Here is a 20877-nt window from a genome sequence, read left to right on the forward strand (position 1 = left end):
AGATTTGAGTGGTTCAAACCAATATGATTTGAGGAATCCCAACACTACGTTGAGATCCCACGGTGCCACTGGAGGCACACAAGGGCTGTATATGCAATACTCCCTTGACAAATGTCTGGACTTCAGGAACTGAAGCCAATTCTTTCTGGAAGAAAATCTATAGGGCCGAAACTTGAACCTTAATGGACCCCAATTTGAGGCTCATAGACACTCCTGTTTGCAGGAAGTGCAGAAATCGACCTAGTTGAAATTTTTTCGTGGGGCCTTCCTGGCCTCACCCACGCAACATATTTTTACCACATGTGGTGATAACGTTGTGCGGTCACCTCCTTCCTGGCTTTGACCAGGGTAGGTATGACCTCTTCCGGAATGCCTTTTCCCTTAGGATCCGGCGTTCAAACCGCCATGCCGTCAAACGCAGTCGCGGTAAGTCTTGGAACAGACAAGGTCCCTGCTGGAGCAGGTCCTTTCTTAAAGGCCGATGCCACGGTTCCTCTTGGAACAGACATGGTACTTGCTGAAAGCAAATCCCTTCTTAGCTCCCGAAGCCATTAGTCCTCTGTGAGCATCTCTTGAAGTTCCGGTTACCAAGTCCCTCTTGGCCAATCCGGAGCCACGAGTATAGTTCTTACTCCTCTATGTCTTATAATTCTCAATACCTTGGTTATGAGAAGCAGAGAAGGGAACACATACACCGACTGTTACACCCACGGTGTTACCAGGACGTCCACAGCTATCGCCTGAAGGTCTCGTGACCTGGCGCAATACCTGTCCCATTTTTTTGTTCGGGCGGGACGCCATCATGTCCACCTTTGGTCTTTCCCAACGGTTCACAATCATGCGGAAAACTTCCCGATGAAGTTCCCACTCTCCCGGGTGGAGGTCGTGCCTGCTGAGGAAGTCTGCTTCCCAGTCGTCCACTCCCGGAATGAACACTGCTGACAGTGCTATCACATGATTTTCCGCCTAGCGAAAAATCCTTGCAGTTTTGCCACTGCCCTCCTGCTTCTTGTGCCGCCCTTTCTGTTTACGTGGGCGACTGCCGTGATGTTATCCCACTGGATCAATACCGGCTGACCTTGAAGCAGAGGTCTTGCTAAGCTTAGAGCATTATAAATTTGCTCTTAGCTCCAGTATATTTATGTGGAGAGAATTCTCCAGACTAGATCACACTCCTTGTGTGACTGCTCCCCAGCCTCTCAGGCTGGCCTCCGTGGTCACGAGCATCCAATCCTGAATGCCGAATCTGCGGCCCTCTAGAAGATGAGCACTCTGTAATCACCACAGGAGAGACACCCTTGTCCTTGGATATAGGGTTATCCGCTGATGCATCTGAAGATGCGATCCGGACCATTTGTCCAGCAGATCCCACTGAAGAGTTCTTGCGTGAAATCTGCCTAATGGAAGCGCTTCGTAATAAGCCACCATTTTTACCAGGACTCTTGTGCAATGATGCACTGACACTTTTCCTGGTTTTAGGAGGATCCCGATTAGCTCGGATAACTCCCTGGCTTTCTCCTCTGGGAGAAACACCTTTTTCTGGACTGTGTCCAGAATCATCCCTAGGACCAGCAGACGTGTCGTCGGAACAACTGCGGTTTTGGAATATTTAGAATCCACCCGTGCTGTCGTAGAACTACTTGAGATAGTGCTACTCCGACCTCCAACTGTTCTCTGGACCTTGTTCTTATCAGGAGGTCGTCCATTTTCTTTGAAGACGAATCCTCCTTTCGGTCATTACCTTGGTAAGGACCCGGGGTGCCTTGGACAATCCAACGGCATCGTCTTGAAACTGATAGTGACAGTTCTGTACCACGAACCTGAGGTACCCTTGGTGAGAAAAGGCAAATTTTGGGACATGGAGGTAAGCATCCCTGATGTCCCGGGACACCATATAGTCCCCTTGTTCTTTGCTATCACTGCTCTGAGTGACTCCATCTGGATTTGAACCCTTGTAAGTGTTCAAATTTTTCAGATTTAGAATAGGTCTCACCTAGCCTTCAGTACCACCATATAGTGTGGAGTAATACCCCTTTCCTTGTTGTCGGAGGGGTAAATATATTATCACCTGCTGGGAATACAGCTTGTGAATTGTTTTCAATACTGCCTCCCTGTCGGAGGGAGACATTGGTACAGCAGACTACAGGAACCTGCGAGGGGGGAAACCTCTCGACATTCCAATCTGTACCCCTTGGATACTACTTGTAGGATCCAGGGGTCCTGTACGGTCCCAGCGTCATGCTGAGAACTTGGTAGAAGCGGTGGAGGGCTTCTGTTCCTGGGAATGGGCTGCCTGCTGCAGTCTTCTTCCCTTTCCTCTATCCCTGGGCAGATATGACTCTTATAGGGACGAAAGGACTGAGGCTGAAAAGACGGTGTCTTTTTCTGCAGAGATGTGACTTAGGGTAAAAAACGGTGGATTTTCCAGCAGTTGCCCTGGCCACCAGGTCCCATGGACCGACCCCAAATAACTCCTCCCCTTTATACGGCAATACATCTTTGTGCCGTTTGGAATCTGCATCACCTGACCACTGTCGTGTCCATAAACATCTTCTTGCAGATATGGACATCGCATTTACTCTTGATGCCAGAGTGCAAATATCCCTCTGCGCATCTCGCATATATAGAAATGCATCCTTTAAATGCTCTATAGTCAATAAAATACTGTCCCTGTCAAAGGTATCAATATTTTTAGTCAGGGAATCCGACCAAGCCACCTCAGCTCTGCACATCCAGGCTGAGGCGATCGCTGGTCGCAGTATAACACCAGCATGTGTGTGTATACTTTTTAGGATATTTTTCAGCCTCCTATCAGCTGGCTCCTTAAGTACGGCCCTATCCGTAGATGGTACCGCCACTTGTTCTGATAAGCGTGTGAGCGCCTTATCCACCCTGAGGGGTGTTTCCCACCGCGCCTTAACTTCTGGCGGGAAAGGGTATACCGCCAATAATTTTCTATCGGGGGAAACCCACGCATCATCACACACTTCATTTAATTTATCTGATTCAGGAAAAACTACAGGTAGTTTTTTCACCTCACACATAATACCCTTTTTTGTGGTACTTGGAGTATCAGAAATATGTAACACCTCCTTCATTGCCCTTAACGTGTGGCCCTAAAAGAAAATACGTTTGTTTCTTCACCGTCGACACTGAAATCAGTGTCCGTGTCTGGGTCTGTGTCGACCGACTGAGGTAAATGGGCATTTTACAGCCCCTGACGGTGTTTGAGACGCCTGGACAGATACTAATTTGTTCGCCGGCCCTCTCATGTCGTCAACCGGCTTGCAGCGTGTTGACATTGTCACGTAATTTCCATAAATAAGCCATCCATTCCGGTGTCGACTCCCTAGAGAGTGACATCACCATTACAGGCAATTTGCTCCGCCTCCTCACCAATATTTTCCTCATACATGTCGACACACACGTACCGACATACAGCACACACATAGGGAATGCTCTGATAGAGGACAGGACCCACTAGCCCTTTGGGGAGACAGAGGGAGAGTTTGCCAGCACACACCAAAACGCTATAATTATCCAGGGACAACCTTTATATAAGTGTTCCTCTCTTATAGCATTTTAATATATATACATATCGCCAAATCAGTGCCCCCCCTCTCTGTTTTAACCCTGTTTCTGTAGTGCAGTGCAGGGGAGAGCATGGGAGCCTTCCCACCAGCCTTTCTGTGAGGGAAAATGGCGCTGTGTGCTGAGGAGAATAGGCCCCGCCCCCTTTTCGGCGGGCTTCTTCTCCGGAGTTTTAGATATCTGGCAGGGGTTAAATACATCCATATAGCCTCAAGGGCTATATGTGATGTATTTTTCGCCATACAGGTATTATACATTGCTGCCCAGGGCCCCCCCCCCAGCGCCCTGCACCCTCCGTGACCGCTGTGTGAAGTGTGCTGACAACAATGGCGCACAGCTGCAGTGCTGTGCGCTACCTGATGAAGACTGAGAGTCTTCTGCCGCCTTGTTCCGGACCTCTTCATCTTCAGCGTCTGCAAGGGGGGTCGGCGGCGCGGCTCCGGGACGAACCCCAGGGCGAGCCCTGTGTTCCGACTCCCTCTGGAGCTATGTCCAGTAGCCTAAGAATCCAATCCATCCTGCACGCAGGTGAGTTGAAAATCTCTCCCCTAAGTCCCTCGATGCAGTGAGCCTGTTGCCAGCAGGACTCACTGAAAATAAAGAACCTAAAAACTTTTTCTAAGTAACTCTTTAAGAGAGCCACCTAGATTGCACCCTTCTCGGCCGGGCACAAAAACCTAACTGAGGCTTGGAGGAGGGTCATAGGGGGAGGAGCCAGTACACACCATGTGATCCTAAAAGCTTGCTTTTGTGCCCTGTCTCCTGCGGAGCCGTTATTCCCCATGGTCCTGACGGAGTCCCCAGCATCCACTAGGACGTTAGAGAAATATAGACTAGGAGGAGGGGCACATTGATTTACTTGCAGACTAGGGAGGGAGCACCCTAATGCATATACAGACTGGGGGGGCAAACTAATACATATTCAGTCTGGGGAAGGGGAGCACACTAATGCATATACAGTCTGGGCAGGGGGACACACTAATGCATATACAGTCTGGGCAGGGGGACACACTAATGCATATACAGACTAGGAGAGGAGGGGGCCACACTAATGCATATACAGAGTAGGATGGGATTGGGCACAATGATGCACATACTGTACAAACTAGAAGGGTGGGGCACATTAATGCATAAAATGACTAAGAAGGGAGAGGGACACTGGCGTATAGTGGCTAGGATGGGAGGGGGCACAATGATGCACATACAGACTAGGAGCGCAGCACAATAATGCACACACAGACCAAGAGGGTAGGAGGCACACTAAGGCATAATGATTGTGTGTGGGGGGGGGGGGGGGTCACACTAATGCATATTCTGACTAGGAGGGAGCACAATGATGTACAAATAGACTAGGGAGGTGCACTGCTGCATAACCAGACTATGAGGGGAGGGAGGCACAGTGATGCCTAAACAAATGAAGAGAGTAAGAAGGCGCATTGTTGGCTAAACAAACTGGGAGGGTAGGGGGGCACAATGATGGATATACAGTGAAGAATGGGAAGGTATGTTATGCAGAGGGGCTGGTGTTGCGTGACTGGCGGTCTCCATACCACCCCCGGCAATCAGATGCCCGGCAGGGGGTGCCAGCGCAATGAAGCTCCTTGTGGGCTTGCTGCGCTTGCCATGCCACAGGTTCTATTCCCACTGTATGGGTGTTGTGAACACCCAAGAGTGGGAATAGTCCCTGATAGTCGGCATGCCGACTATCGGGATTGTGATGGGGGCGGGATGTAGGTGCTGGTATTGTGTAGCTGCCGGTCACATAACTGCATCCCATGCAGAGAGGGGCACAAAGCAGAACATACAGATGAGGGAATATAGATGGGAGGGTGTGTGTGGTGGGGAGCTTAGTGCAATAAATACAGATATACTGTAAGGGGATGAGAAAAATAGAGATCACACATACAGAGGGACACATACAGGCCTGGGAAGGAATGTAATAGGGTGTAAGAATCAGAACGTGAGAGATTTTGTGAGAGTTCTCCTGTTTTAAAAAAAATTATCATTTAACATGGCAAAATCAACCTGATTTTGCCATATAAATGATTTAAAAAAAAAAAAAAAACAGGAGAACTCTCACAAAATCTCTCCTGATTCTCACACCCCATTACATTTCCCCCTGGAAGTACATAAGACAAGACAAATGGGGGGAAACATGTAAGATGGAAAGAATACTCTAAAATAGGATTTTAATACCTACCGGTAAATCCTTTCCTCCTAGTCCGTAGAGGATGCTGGGGACTCCAAAAGGACCATGGGGTTATAGACGGGATCCGCAGGAGACATGGGCACACTAAAAGACTTTGACTGGGTGTGAACTGGCTCCTCCCTCTATGCCCCTCCTCCAGACCTCAGTTATAGGAACTGTGCCCAGGGGAGACGGACATTTCGAGGAAAGGATTTTTGTTACACTAAGGGCGAGAGACATACCAGCTCACACCACAAACACACCGTACAACTGGATTAGCAGGAATACCAGATAACAGTATGAACTAACAACAGCAACAAGCTGAATATAACTGATACACAACCTTCGTGTAACCGAAAACAACAAGTATCAATACAACTGCAAGTAACAGTCCGCACTGGGATGGGCGCCCAGCATCCTCTACGGACTAGGAGAAAAGGATTTACCGGTAGGTATTAAAATCCTATTTTCTCTTACGTCCTAGAGTAGGGGTGGGCAACAGGCGGCCCGCGGGCCGGATGCGGCCCGCGGACCGATCGTGCCTGGCCCGCTGTGCCCCATTAGAGTGCAATGACAAGCGGCCCGACAGGCCGCTTGTCATTGCACTGTTCTCAGACGAGGCGCCGCTGAGGAAATCCCGGTCACGTCACAAGGTCAGCTGACCGGGATTTCCTCTGTTACCAAGCGCGCTGGGCGGCACGGGGGGCGGGCACTGCGCTTGGCGGCTGAGTGAGGAGAAGAAGCAGTGGCCAGCGAGCGGGAGCAAGAGGCCACATCAGCAGTGACTCAAGGCGGCATCATCGGACAGCGGGGATCGTCTGCCACTGTGACGAACAGGTAAACCCCCTGTCCTGCCAGCCCCTGGATCACTGCTTAAGCTGCCATATAGGTTTAGGGGTGGGGAGGCAGCTGAGTTAAAACTACAATATGGGTTTAGGGGAGGGAGGGGATAGGGGGGTAGGGACTGTCTGCCATAATGTGTAAAAAAGGGTGATGCTGTCTGCCGTAATGTGTAAAAAGGAGGATGATGTCTGCCATAATGTGTAAAAACGGAGGCACTGTCTGCTGTAATGTGTAAAAAGGGGGACGATGTCTGCCATAATGTGTAAAAAGTGGACGCAGTCTGCCGTAATGTGTAAAAAGGGGGACAATGTCTGCCGTAATGTGTAAAAAGGGGACGCAGTCTGCCGTAATGTGTAAAAAGGGGACTCTTTTTGAGTATTTTGTGTGTGGCCCTCGAATATTCGTTGGAAGTGTTAAGCGGCCCCCCAGCTGAAATAATTGCCCACCCCTGTCCTAGAGGATGCAGGGGACTCCAAAAGGACCATGGGGTCTATACCAAAGCTCCAGACCGGGCGGGAGAGTGCGGACGACTCTGCAGCACCAATTGAGCAAACATGAGGTCCTCCTCAGCCAGGGTATCAAACTTATAGAACTTAGCAAAAGTGTTTGAACCCGACCACGTAGCTGCTCGGCAAAGTTGAAGTGCCGAGACCCCTCGGGCAGCCGCCCAAGAAGAGCCCACCTTCCTGGTAGAATGGGCCTTTACTGACTTCGGCAACGGCAACCCAGCCGAAGAATGAGCGTGCTGAATCGTATTACAAATCCAGCGTGCAATAGTCTGCTTGGAAGCAGGATTTCCAATCTTGTTGGAAGCATACAGGACAAACAGAGCTTCCGTTTTACTAATAAGAGCCGTTCTGGCGACATAAATTTTCAAAGCTCTTATGACATCAAGAGATTTTGGGACTGCCAAGGCATCCGTAGCCACAGGTACCAAAATAGGTTGATTTATGTGAAACGAAGAAACCACCTTCGGCAAAAATAGTTGACGAGTCCTCAATTCCGCTCTATCCACATGAAAAATCAAATATGGGCTCTTGTGAGACAAAGCCGCCAATTCTGACACTCGTCTGGCAGACGCCAAAGCTAAAAGCATGACCACTTTCCAAGTGAGAAACTTTAACTCAACCTTTCGCAAAGGTTAAAACTAGTGAGACATAAGAAACTGTAACACCACTTCAAGATCCCACGGTGCCACGGGTGGCACAAATGGAGGATGGATATGCAGCACTCCCTTCACGAAAGTCTGAACCTCAGGAAGGGCGGCCAATTCTTTTTGAAAGAAAATAGATAAAGCTGAAATCTGCACTTTGATGGAACCCAATTTCAGGCCTGCATCCACGCCTGCCTGCAAAAAATGAAGGAAACGACCCAAGTGAAATTCCTCCGCAGGAGCTGTTTTGGTTTCACACCACGACACATATTTTCTCCAAATACGGTGATAATGTTTTGCCGTGATCTCCTTTCTAGCCTTAAGGAGAGTGGGGATGACTTCCCCGGGAATACCTTTACGAGCTAGCATTTGGCGTTCAACCTCCACGCCGTCAAACGCAGCCGCGTTAAGTCTGGAAACTCGCATGGCCCATGCAGTAACAGGTCCTCTCTTAGAGGAAGTGGCCAAGGATCTTCTATGAGCAATTCCCGAAGATACGGATACCAGGCCCTCCGTGGCCAATCTGGAATGACGAGTATTGCCTGAACCCTTGTTCATCTTATGATCCTCAGCACTCTTGGAATGAGAGGAAGCGGGGGGAACACATACACCAACTGAAACACCCACGGAGTTACCAGGGCGTCCACTGCACTGGCTTGGGGGTCCCTTGACCTGGAACAATACCTCGGAAGCTTCTTGTTGAGGCGAGACGCCATCATGTCTATTTGAGGAATTCCCCAACGCCTTGTCACTTCTGCAAACACTTCTGGATGAAGGGCCCACTCTCCTGGATGGAGATCGAGTCTGCTGAGAAAGTCTGCTTCCCAGTTGTCCACGCCCGGACAGAAAACTCCTGACAGAGAGCTCACGTGCTGTTCCGCCCAGCGGAGAACTCTTGTGGCCTCCGCCATTGCCGCCCTGCTCTTTGTTCCGCCCTGGCGGTTTACGTACGCCACCGCTGTTATGTTGTCCGACTGGATCAGGACAGGTAGACCTTGAAGAAGGTTCTTCGCTTGCAGAAGGCCGTTGTTTAATGGCTCTTAACTCCAGAACATTTATGTGGAGACAAGATTCCTGGCTTGACCATTTTCCCTGGAAACTTCTTCCTTGTGTGACTGCACCCCAGCCTCGGAGACTTGCATCTGTGGTCAGCAGGACCCAATCCTGGATTCCGAATCTGCGTCCCTCTAGAAGGCGAGAACTTTGCAGCCACCACAGGAGAGAAATTCTGGTCCTGGAAGATAGACTTATTTTCCGGTGCATGTGCAGGTGAGACCCGGACCATTTGTTCAGCAGATCCCACTGAAACCTCCGGGCATGAAACCTGCCAAACGGAATGGCTTCGTAAGCCGCAACCATCTTCCCTAGCACTCAAGTGCATTGATGAATCGACACTCTTGCCGGTTTCAGAATCTCCTTGACCATGGTCTGGATTTCCAGAGCTTTTTCCGCCGGAAGAAACACTCTCCGTAGTTCCGTGTCTAGGATCATGCCCAAGAAGGGCAGCCGAGTTGTCGGAATCAACTGAGACTTTGGCAAATTGAGAATCCAACCATGATGTTGCAGAACCGTCAGGGAGAGTTCTACACTTCTTAGCAACTGCTATTTTGATCTCGCCTTTATCAGGAGATCGTCCAAGTACGGGATAATTGTGACACCCTGCTTGCGTAGGAGTACCATAATTTCCGCCATCACCTTGGTAAAGACCCTCGGGCCGTGGAAAGCCCAAACGGCAACGTCTGAAATTGGTAATGACAATCCTGCACCGCAAATCTTAGGAAGGCCTGATGAGGAGGATATATCGGGACGTGTAAGTAGGCATCCTTTATGTCGACTGATGCCATAAAATCCCCTTCCCCCCTTCTAAGCTGGAGAACACAGATCGAAGAGATTCCATCTTGAACTTGAAAGTTTTCGAGTATGGATTGAGGGATTTTAGGTTCAGAATCGGTCTGACCGAGCCGTCCGGCTTCGGCACGACAAAGAGGTTCAAATAGAACCCTTCCCCCCGTTGGGACGGGGGAACCGGGACAATGACCCTCTGTTGACACAACTTTTGTATCGCAGCGGTTACTACTTCTCTTTCTGGAAGAGAAACTGGCAAGGCCGATTTGAAAAAGCGGCGGGTGGGGCAACCCCTGAAACTCCAGTTTGTACCCTTGGGACACTATGTCTAAGACCCAAGGATCCAGGGCCGATTGAAACCAGACCTGACTGAAGATTCGGAGACGGCCCCCCACCGGCACGGACTCCCGTAGGGGAGCCCCAGCGTCATGCGGTGGACTTGGCAGAGGTGGGGGAGGACTTTTGGTCCTGGGCGCCAGACACAGCAGGCGACCTTTTTCCCCTTCCTCTACCCTTTGAAGCGATTAAGGACGAACCCCTTCCTTTTTTGTATTTATTAGGCCGAAAGAACTGCATCTGATAATGGGGTGCCTTTTTCTGTTGTACGGAAACATAAGGAAGAAAAGATGACTTACCCGCAGTAGCGGTAGACACCAGGTCAGCAAGGCCGTCACCAAACAAGACACTACCTTTAAAAGGGAGAGCTTCTACAGCTTTCTTTGAGTCGGCATCAGCATTCCATTGATGAATCCACAGCGCCCTCCTGGCCGAGACCGCCATGGCATTGGCCCTTGATCCCAAGAGGCCAATATCCCTCGCCGCATCCTTCAGGTAATCTGCAGCGTCCTTGATATAGCCAAGAGTCAAAATAATGTTATCCTTATCAAGGGTATCAATATCAGAAGCTAAATTATCAGCCCACTTATCAATAGCACTACTCACCTACGCCGACGCCACAGCAGGCCTGAGTAGTGCACCAGTAGTAACGAAAATGGGCTTCAATGTCGTCTCCTGCTTGCGATCCGCCGGATCCTTGAGGGCAGCCGTGTCAGGAGACGGAAGTGCCACCTTCTTGGACAGTCGGGACAGAGCCTTGTCCACGTTGGGTGACGACTCCCATTTCTCCCTGTCGTCAGAAGGGAAAGGATATGCCATAAAAATTCTCTTGGGAATCTGCCACCTTTTGTCAGGCGACTCCCAAGCCTTTTCACAAAGAGCGTTCAGTTCATGAGAGGGGGAAAACTTCACCTCAGGCTTTTTCCCTTTAAATAAACAAACCCTTGTATCTGGAACCGTAGGTTCCTCAGAAATATGTAAAACATCTTTAATAGCCACAATCATGTACTGAATACTCTTAACCACTTTCGGATGTAAACTGGCCTCATTGAAGTCGACACTGGAATCAGAGTCTGTGTCGGTATCTGTATCTGCCATCTGGGTAAATTAACGTTTTTGTGACCCTGAGGGGGTCTGTACTTGAGACAAAGCATCCTCCATGGATTTTCTCCATGTTTGTGTCTGAGAATCAGATTTATCTAGCCTCTTAGACAATAACGCCACATTTGCATTCAATGTACTCAACATATTTACCCAATTAGCAGTCGGCTGTGCCGACAGAGTCATTCCCAAATCTTTCTCCGCGCCCCAGTAACTTCCTCCGGGGAGGCACACTCAGCCTCAGACATGTCGACACGCAGTACCGACACACCCACACTCACACCGGCCAAAAGGGGACAGACCCACAGGGAAGCCTGTAGAGAGAACACAGAGGGAGTATGCCAGTTCCCACCCCAGCGCCCATATACTACTAAAGAAATAATATATGATGGCTGCGCTGAAATTATATATACATATATAGCACCAAACTGCTCCCCCCCCCGTTTTGCTCCCCAGTACTTGTAAGGAGAGTGGAGGTCCGGGCCAGCGTCTCTGCAGCAGCTGTGAAGAGAGAAAATGGCGCTGGTGAGCGCTGCGGCTAAGCCCCGCCCCTTCCCGGCGCGCTGTAGTCCCGCTTAAATTTGAACACTTTTATACTGGCAGGGGTATCGTACACGGTGCCCGGGCACCGAATATGCCTCTTTTGCCAGTGAAATGACCCTCAGTAACTTGCTGCCCAGGGCGCTCCCCCCCCCAACACCCTCTGAGTGCCGTTGGTGTGTGGGAGCATGGAGCTCCGTTACTGAAGTCTTCTGCCGTCACTGAAGTCTTCTGTTCTTCTAATACTCACCCGGCTTCTTACTTCTGGCTTCTGTGAGGGGGTGACGGCGCGGCTCCGAGAACAAGCAGCTAGGCGCACCAAGTGATCGAACCCTCTGGAGCTAATGGTGTCCAGTAGCCTAAGAAGCAGAGCCTTTTAACTAAGAAGTAGGTCTGACTTCTCTCCCCTCAGTCCCACGATGCAGGGAGCCTGTAGCCAGCAGGTCTCCCTAAAAATAAAAAACCTAACAAAAGTCTTTCCAGAGAAACTCAGTAGAGCTCCCCTAGTGTGTGTCCAGTCACTCCTGGGCACAGACTCTAACTGAGGTCTGGAGGAGGGGCAAAGGGGGAGGAGCCAGTTCACACCCAGTCATCAAAGTCTTTTAGTGTGCCCATGTCTCCTGCGGATCCCGTCTATACCCCCATGTTCCTTTTGGAGTCCCCAGCATCCTCTAGGACGTAAGAGAAATATTATATATATTATGATTGCAGTAGTAATGTGAATTTAAAGGATAGATATAGTAACCCCAAAACAACTTATGAGAAGGTAAATTGGGTCTGTAGTCAAAATAGTTAATTGACAATTATAACGTGACCCCATTTCGCTTCTCTATAAAATGTTTTGAGGTTACTATATCTGGATAAATATCCCTTATACTAACATTATTACTGCTAATATACATAATATAATATTTGCACAGTCTACAGCCACATCCCTTGTGTAGACCACACACCCTCAGTATCCCATCCCTCATATCACTAGTCATACCCATGCAGCAACATCTGCGATGGCACACAATAGGCCCTTCAAAAATTTCAGCTCCAGGCCCATGTGAACCTTAATCTGGCACTGTCCTTACTGTGTGTAGATTAGATGCATGCAAAAAATAGATTTTGCTGCATGAGATTATTTAAATGAGATAGAGAGCGCAATTCTAGGCGCACTTCATTAATGTCATAAAAATCTTGACACACAAAAGTGAGACATGTAATAAGAACAATTGATTTAGGGCCTGATTCATATAAGTACACTAATGCAGCTGCAAGAGCGATTTTCAGCACCCCATCGTTTTAACACCCACTCCATGCTAACACCATGTTAACACCCCCAAACGGTCACTTCCTGTCACTCACTTTGTGAAGTAGTACTTATTGTGTGCGGGTTGATAATGGCACCTTGACACACAGCACGTGTGCAGACTGCCGATAATCGCTCCGTTCCATGGAACATCGGCTTTGCATACTTCTCTGAATCAGGCCCTTAGGCCATAAATTAAGCTAAACCAAGCAGTTGTTTTGCATAAAAATGTAAACATTTAAATGACTGAAGGAGGTGGTCATAACATACCAGCAGGTTCAATATTAAAGGGGCTTCTTTCCAATAGGCACATTTTCTGGGGATGCGGTCAATTTACCTACACTCAAAATACCGACAACCATTGACCGACGGTCAAAATCCCGACAAGGTCAAAATGCCGACATGGCCAAAATGGCGACATTTAAAATACAGACAAGGTCGTAATACCGGCGTTTAAAATGTTGGCAGGTCAAAAAGTCGACATGAGTTATTCATTATATTTCCATTGAAAGCGACTTGTTCATACTTTACCATCCCAGTGGACCTGGAGGAGGAATATAATAGTGTGCTGAGCGCAGCGAGGCACCGTGCCCGAAGCATGGCGAGCAGACACGGTACACTTGCACGGTGTCCATGTCGACCTATGTCGACATACACAGAAAAAACAATGAAAAACAGTTGGCGACTTTTTGCCCTATCGACATTTTTAATGCCGGTATTTTGACCTTGTTGATATTTTAAATGTTTGACCTTGTCCGGATTTTGACCTTGCTGGGATTTTGACCGTCGGGATTTTGATTGTAGGTATTTCATACTGATCCCATTTTCTGAATCTATAACCTCACAGAACTAGGAACAGATGGATTGTGAGCAGCAGTGCCTAGTACAGGGAAAATGGAATGCATCCTTAAGAAGGAAGGGGCACCTGCACATCTAACCATTGCAGCTACTCACTTTTTTGAGGTTCGTAAATGACCCTAAATGATAAATGATCAGAGAAAATGCCTCTTTCACATAGATCTGTATCATGCACTGAGTGAGGATTATCATTCCTGTTCTGCCAGTACAAACTGATTCATGCTTTGATTAATTTCTTAAATGAATGGCTAGAAAGTGATATTTTACCCAATTTGATGTTTGAAGCATCAACAAACATGCAGAATGGTGGAGATGTAAATTGTGACTCTAGGTAGCAGTGTGTAAAAGAAAGATATACATGCGTCTAGGCCCATTACGTCATGTTCTCTGGGAGTGTATTAGGATTTTCATTAGGGCCCAGATTTATCAAGCCTTGGAGAGTGATAAATTGCACGTGATAAGGTACCAGCCAATCAGCTCCTAACTGTCATGTTACAAGCTGGGTTTGAAAAATGACAGGTAAGACAGTTAAAAGCTTATTGGCTGGTCCTTTATCACCGTGCAATGTATCACTCTCCAAGGCTTGATACAGATGGGGTCCACGTTTATCTTGACCTTTAATAGGATTAACGGAGACTGTCCAATCGGACTTAATCCCCTGCTGTAATGACTTAATCCCCTGCTGTATTGTTCTCTGTATTGTATTGCATCTGAGAACAATAGATGAAGGGTTTATGCTAATAAATCATGTTGTGCCTAGGTGCAGAAAACTAGTCAAGATAACTGTGGACCCATCTGTAAATCTGGGCCTAGATATTATTTACTGCCAAGATAAAGGCATACTGAACTCTTACACACTGTAAAACTGGAGCCCTGAATGTTCTTCTCCATGTTCTACTTCATTGCTGCATCTTTATCTGTGTCCATTATATTTCAGCAACCATCTGCAAATCCCCATTACATACAGTACATTATATTCCCATACACCTATTTTCAGGATTTTACTAGGTGATGATTTTCTACAATATCTGCTGATGAAAACCCCAGTAGATTCATCATTTTACTTCTTAGGAATAGTTTGTGAAATGGACACTTTGGGGGGAATCCAATTAGCTGCAAGTTTTACCCCGCGGCTAGTTAGCTGTGCTGTAAGATTCAATCACCAGGGATTACCCCGCGTGTTAAACCACAGAGGTGGACTGCAGGAGCTGCAAGGATATGTCTGCAAGAAATGGCACCCTCCGGGGTTTAACGCACAGGGAACCCACTGATTCCACATTTTCTGAAGAACCGTGCTTTACCATGCAAGGAGAAGGATGTTTTATTGAATAGCCAGAGAATCCTGGAGCTATTCCCGGGCTGCTATCCCCACTCACAATTTGATTACTTTTAAAATGTGAAAAATGTTCTAGAGAAGTATTACAAATTAGTAGCATATGCAACTAACAACAAGATTATGCACCATAATGCTATTTTATAGTAAAGATGTAATTGAGCACCTTGCATTTTCAAAGTATAAAGATGATGATAAACGAAGACTTACCAGGGTATCCCCAGAGAGTACTTCTAAGAGGGAGATTAAGTTATGCCCATCTCGCAGATCCTCATATAGGTCACCCACATGTTTCCGTACCTGCAGGAAGATATGAAAACGATATATGAGAAAACCCTATAATACCCATGGTAAGCATTTTATTGAGGTTTTCCTTTCTGCCCAAGCTACACACAGAACTGACCAAGCCACTTCTAGAGCTATAGAAAGCACAGCTATTTCTAATGAAATCATGGGGCAGCGTTAGTAACTCTTCTAAGAAGGAAAATTAGATGGAGGAAGTGAACAGTTTGTTGACAGACAATATGTTGGCAAACTTAGGGGGACATTTACTAAGCAGTGATAAGAGCAGAGAAGTGAGCCAGTGGAGAAATTGCCCATCAACCAATCAGCAGCTCTGTATCATTTTATAGTATGCAAATTATAGATGTTACGTCAGTGCTGATTGGTAGATGGGGCAACTTCTTCACTGGCTCACTTCTCCGCTCTTATCACTGCTTAGTAAATGTCCCCCTAAATGTGGATGGGAGAATGCCAACCGCATCATGCCGATATGGTTGTAATCTTAGTTTCAGCAATTTAGCCATGTTGGTGTATATGTTATATGGATGCTTTATAATCATCTTTAAAGTTAACGCGCAGAAAAGGTTAAAATGGTTTCATTAATATTACAACAGTGACAGCATGATTATATCAGCATTCTCCTGTCCACATAGCAACCAATCATATTCAAGAATTTTCTAGGCTGTGGTGGATAAATGAAAGCTGGAATCTGATTGGTAGCTACTTCCACTTTTAGAAGTTTTATTAAGTATACCCCACTATCCACCCCTTTTAATCCTTTTCCTAGAAAACTACAGGGGTAATTCAGACCTTATTGCTGCTGTGTGTTTTCGCACAGCAGGCGATCAGATCTGAACCGCACATGCGTATGCACCGCAATGCGCCGGCGCGTTGGACGACTGCACCGGGCATCGGTGACTAGCGACGGGATGGTGTGAAAAAAGTGATCACAAGGTGATTGACAGGAAGGGGCCATTTGTGGGTGGCAACTGACCGCTTTACAGGAGTGTCCGTAAAAACGCAGATGGGCCCCTGCATTTGGAGGGAGGGTGTCTGACGTCAGTTCCGGTACCAATCATCAGGAAATCATTGCAGCAGCTAAGTAAGTCCTGGGCTGAGCAGAGACTGCACAAACTGATATTTGTGCAGCTCTACTACAAATGCGATCGCAAACCTGCACACACCATATACCCTCCCCCTGCAGGCGGCGACTATCTGATCGCAGGGATGCAAAAAACGCACCCTAGCGATCAGGTCTGAATTACCCCTCTATGCCCTCTTCAGTTGCCAAAAATAATTTGAAATCACGATAGCTGACATTTATGCTATAACATTCAGATACAGTATCTGTATTGTCAGTAGTTTTTATGCTTTTGTTTCCGGATACAAAATATAATTTATCCACAACAGCAAGGATCTTTGAAAGATAAGATTATTTTTTTTTGTTTTCTCTTTAAGAATGGTCCTTGCATAAAATTAATTGTTTCATTTGCTACTTTTAGGGGTATATGCAATTGCGGTCGAATTCCCGAAATTGTCGAATTTCGGGTCATTTTCGCCCAAAAAAAAATTCGCCTATGCAATTCAGTGCTTTCCGACCAAAAAACGGACTTTCAAAATTCGACTTTTTGAAATTCGAATTTTTGCAAATTCGACTTTTCTGCAATGAAACAAGTGCTGCAATTCGACAAAAGCATATTCAATTCAAGTTTGGAAATTCGACAGCAGTGCTTTTAGACAGCAAATTCGTCATTTTCAATCCGCCACACTTTGGAGGGTGAAAACAATAAAAAAAAATTTAAACATGTTTTTTTTTGGTGTTTTTTTTTTTAGGAATAGCATATCTATTTATATTAGAAGGGATTAGGTTTTTTTTTTTTTTTTTTTTTGGAGGCACAAATATTATTTATATATTTTTTAAAATATTATTATTTTTTTTATTTTTTTTTATTGCTGGAACGGTAAAATCCTTAAAAAAAATGGCGTGGGGTCCCCCCTCCAAAGCATAACCAGCCTCGGGCTCTTCGAGCTGGTCCTGGTTCTAAAAATGCGGGGAAAAAATTGACAGGGGATCCCCCGTATTTTTAAAACCAGCACCGGGCTCTGCGCCTGGTGCTGGTGCCAAAAAAACGGGGGACAAAACGAGCAGGGGTCCCCCGTATTTTTCACACCAGCATCGGGCTCCACTAGCTGGACAGATAATGCCACAGCCGGGGGTCACTTTTATACAGTGCCCTGCGGCCGTGGCATTAAATATCCAACTAGTCACCCCTGGCCGGGGTACCCTGGGGGAGTGGGGACCCCTTCAATCAAGGGGTCCCCCCCCAGCCACCCAAGGGCCAGGGGTGAAGCCCGAGGCTGTCCCCCCCCATCCAATGGGCTGCGGATGGGGGGGCTGATAGCCTTTTGTGATAATGAAAAGAATATTGTTTTTTCCAGCAGTACTACAAGTCCCAGCAAGCCTCCCCCGCAAGCTGGTACTTGGAGAACCACAAGTACCAGCATGCGGGAGAAAAACGGGCCCGCTGGTACCTGTAGTACTACTGGGAAAAAAATACCCAAATAAAAACAGGACACACACACCGTGACAGTAAAACTTTATTTCATACGTCGACACACACATACTTACCTATGTTCACACGCCGACATCGGTCCTCTTCTCCATGTAGAATCCACGGATACCTGAAAATAAAAGATCAATATACTCACCTCAGCCATGGTCCAGAGATACATCCACGTACTTGGCAAAAAAAGAAAACGAACACACGGGCCACCGGACTGAAAGGGGTCCCATGCTGACACATGAGACCCCTTTCCACGAATGAGACCTGTCAGTGACAGCTGTCACACAAAGGTCTCTAAAGCCAATCAGGAAGCGCAACTTCGTTGCGCTCACCTGATTGGCTGTGCGCTGTCTGAACTCAGACAGCGCATCGCACAGCCCCGTCCATTATATTCAATGGTGGGAACTTAGCGGCTAGCGGTGAGGTCACCCGCCGGTCAGCGGCTGACCGCGGGTAACCCCACCGCTGACAGCAAAGTTCCCACCATTGAAACTAATGGAGCGGCTTTGCGATGCGCTGTCACAGCACAGACAGCGCACAGCCAATCAGGTGAGCGCCACGGAAGTAGCGCTTCCTGATTGGCTGAAGGGACTTCAGTGACAGGAGTCACGTGATGTCCCGGCATTCGGGAGAAAGGGGTCTGATGTGAAAGCATGGGACCCCTTTCAGTCCGGCATGGAGCGGGTGTTCGGTTTGTTTTTTTAACAAGTACGTGGATTTATATCTGGACGTGGATGTACCTCTGGACGCTGGAAGGTGAGTATAATTTTTTCACAGGTACCCTCGGATCGTCGGAGACCGTGGCAGTCGGCGTGTCAACATAGGTAAGTATGTGTGTGTCGGTAGTGTGTAATAAAGTTTTACTATCAAGGTGTCTGTGTACTGTTTTTATTTGGGTATTTTTTTTCCAGTAGTACTACAGGTACCAGCGGGCCCGTTTTTCTCCCGCATGCTGGTACTTGTGGTTCTCCAAGTACCAGCTTGCGGGGGAGGCTTGCTGGGACTTGTAGTACTACTGGAAAAAACAATATCTTTTTATTATCACAAAAGGCTATCAGCCCCCCCATCCGCAGCCCATTGGATGGGGGGGGACAGCCTCGGGCTTCACCCCTGGCCCTTGGGTGGCTGGGGGGGGACCCCTTGATTGTAGGGGTCCCCACTCCCCCAGGGTACCCCGGCCAGGGGTGACTAGTTGGGTAGTTAATGCCACGGCCGCAGGGCACGGCATAAAAGTGACCCCCGGCTGTGGCATTATCTGTCCAGCTAGTGGAGCCCGATGCTGGTGTTAAAAATACTGGGGACCCCTACTCTTTTTGGCCCCCGTATTTTTGGCACCAGCACCAGGCGCAGAGCCCGGTGCTGGTTTTAAAAATACGGGGGATCCCTGCCCAATTTTTCCCCGCATTTTTAGAACCAGGACCAGCTCGAAGAGCCCGAGGCTGGTTATGCTTTGGAGGGGGGACCCCACGCCATTTTTTTTTCGGGTTTTTCCCGTTTTTTCCCGTTTTTTCAAATCGCGGCAAAATCCGCCAAATCGGCCGATTTTCGCCCGCGGGTCTGTCGAATCCGTTTTGTATTGAATATGGTGAATTCCAGCAGCCACCTGCCGGAATTCACCTGTCGAATTGTGTCGAATTTAAAAACGGCGATAATTTGCCGCGATTCGCCGTGAATTGCATATACCCCTTAGAGAGAGAAAAAAAACACAAAACAAAATAATGTTAGCTTGTTAAACGGGAGTGTTGTAAAAAATTCACTCCTTTTCTGAACAGAAAAATGATCCATAGTGCAGGCTGAGTGTGCGCTAAACCATTTGCAAAATTATTGCCACATATACCGATGGAGTTATGAGTAAATATAAAACAAAATGAATGGAAAGGCTTTCAGAATATTCTGTGAAATGACCTGCTACAAACAAATAAAAGGGTTTCTTAATCAACTACATCATTTTTTAATTCCGATACTGACCGACTAACACAGTAGGATATATTTACTAAGCCGCAGTTTTGCATTTTTCTGTGCTTTACCGGCAGTTTACCAGTGGGATCATATCACACTGATTTGTTAAATTCCAAACCCCTGGAAACCTGCCAAGGTTCCAGACTTTAAAATACAAGTATAACATCTCTAGATTTACTAATAACAGGTTCAGACACCGGCAACAAACACACAGAAAAAAACATGAAGTCAGTGACAGGCAAGATAGCTGTTTATGCAGGATGCAGTTAAAGTGCCGGCTGTTGGAATCCTGGCTTTCAGGAGACGGACGCCAGAATCCCGACAGCCCGACACCAGAAATCCAAACCACCGACAGGTATTCCCACTCGGTTGATTGGTCCATGACACCAACCGAGTGGGACTATAAACTGTGTCGAGCTAAACGAGCCACCAGGCCTGATATGTGCCGAGCGTGGCGAGCCTGAGAGGGGACTCGCTGCCTCCGCTGCCGGGATTCCGACAGACCGAATGCCGCTGTCGTATACTGACAGACAACATCCAGTCTGCTGGTTATACATATGTACTCCGTTTATGCTATGCGATCATTCAGAAGAGAGGTATCACAAACACTTATTAGTGCAGACATTAATGTATTGATTGACAGAAAGTAAGGAGGCAAATAAGTTTGGTAAATCTTTTATGGAGAAGACCTAATTTATTCATATTTTAGCGTGAAAATGAATTGACAATATTATTTTGTATTTTAAAAGGCAATATTAAGTAATAGAGATCTGATGCTGCATTGTTTTGACAAGGCAACATTTATTATTTTTTGCCGAAATAAATGGTGCCAACATCATAAAATAATAAATGTTGCTCGGTCATAAAAAAAAAAAAAGAACACCAATTATCAATTGATTAATATTGCACCTTTAATATAATTGATATAATATTGCTCTCTTAGTGATGCTTCAGTACAATTATATAATGGAATATTGAAAAAGTGAT

At 47.1% G+C, this 20877-nt stretch overlaps 1 protein-coding gene across 1 annotated transcript in view; it reads right to left on the bottom strand.

Moving 5' to 3' along the window:
* DST (dystonin) overlaps positions 1-20877 on the bottom strand; it is a 1076884-nt gene that overhangs the window by 615608 nt on the left and 440399 nt on the right. The window contains exon 6 of the mRNA XM_063919308.1: positions 15296-15385. Coding sequence (XP_063775378.1) covers positions 15296-15385 — 90 coding nt within the window. The remainder of the gene's footprint in view (positions 1-15295; positions 15386-20877) is intronic.

Source organism: Pseudophryne corroboree, chromosome 4, assembly GCF_028390025.1.
Source record: "Pseudophryne corroboree isolate aPseCor3 chromosome 4, aPseCor3.hap2, whole genome shotgun sequence".
Classification (NCBI taxonomy): domain Eukaryota; kingdom Metazoa; phylum Chordata; class Amphibia; order Anura; family Myobatrachidae; genus Pseudophryne; species Pseudophryne corroboree.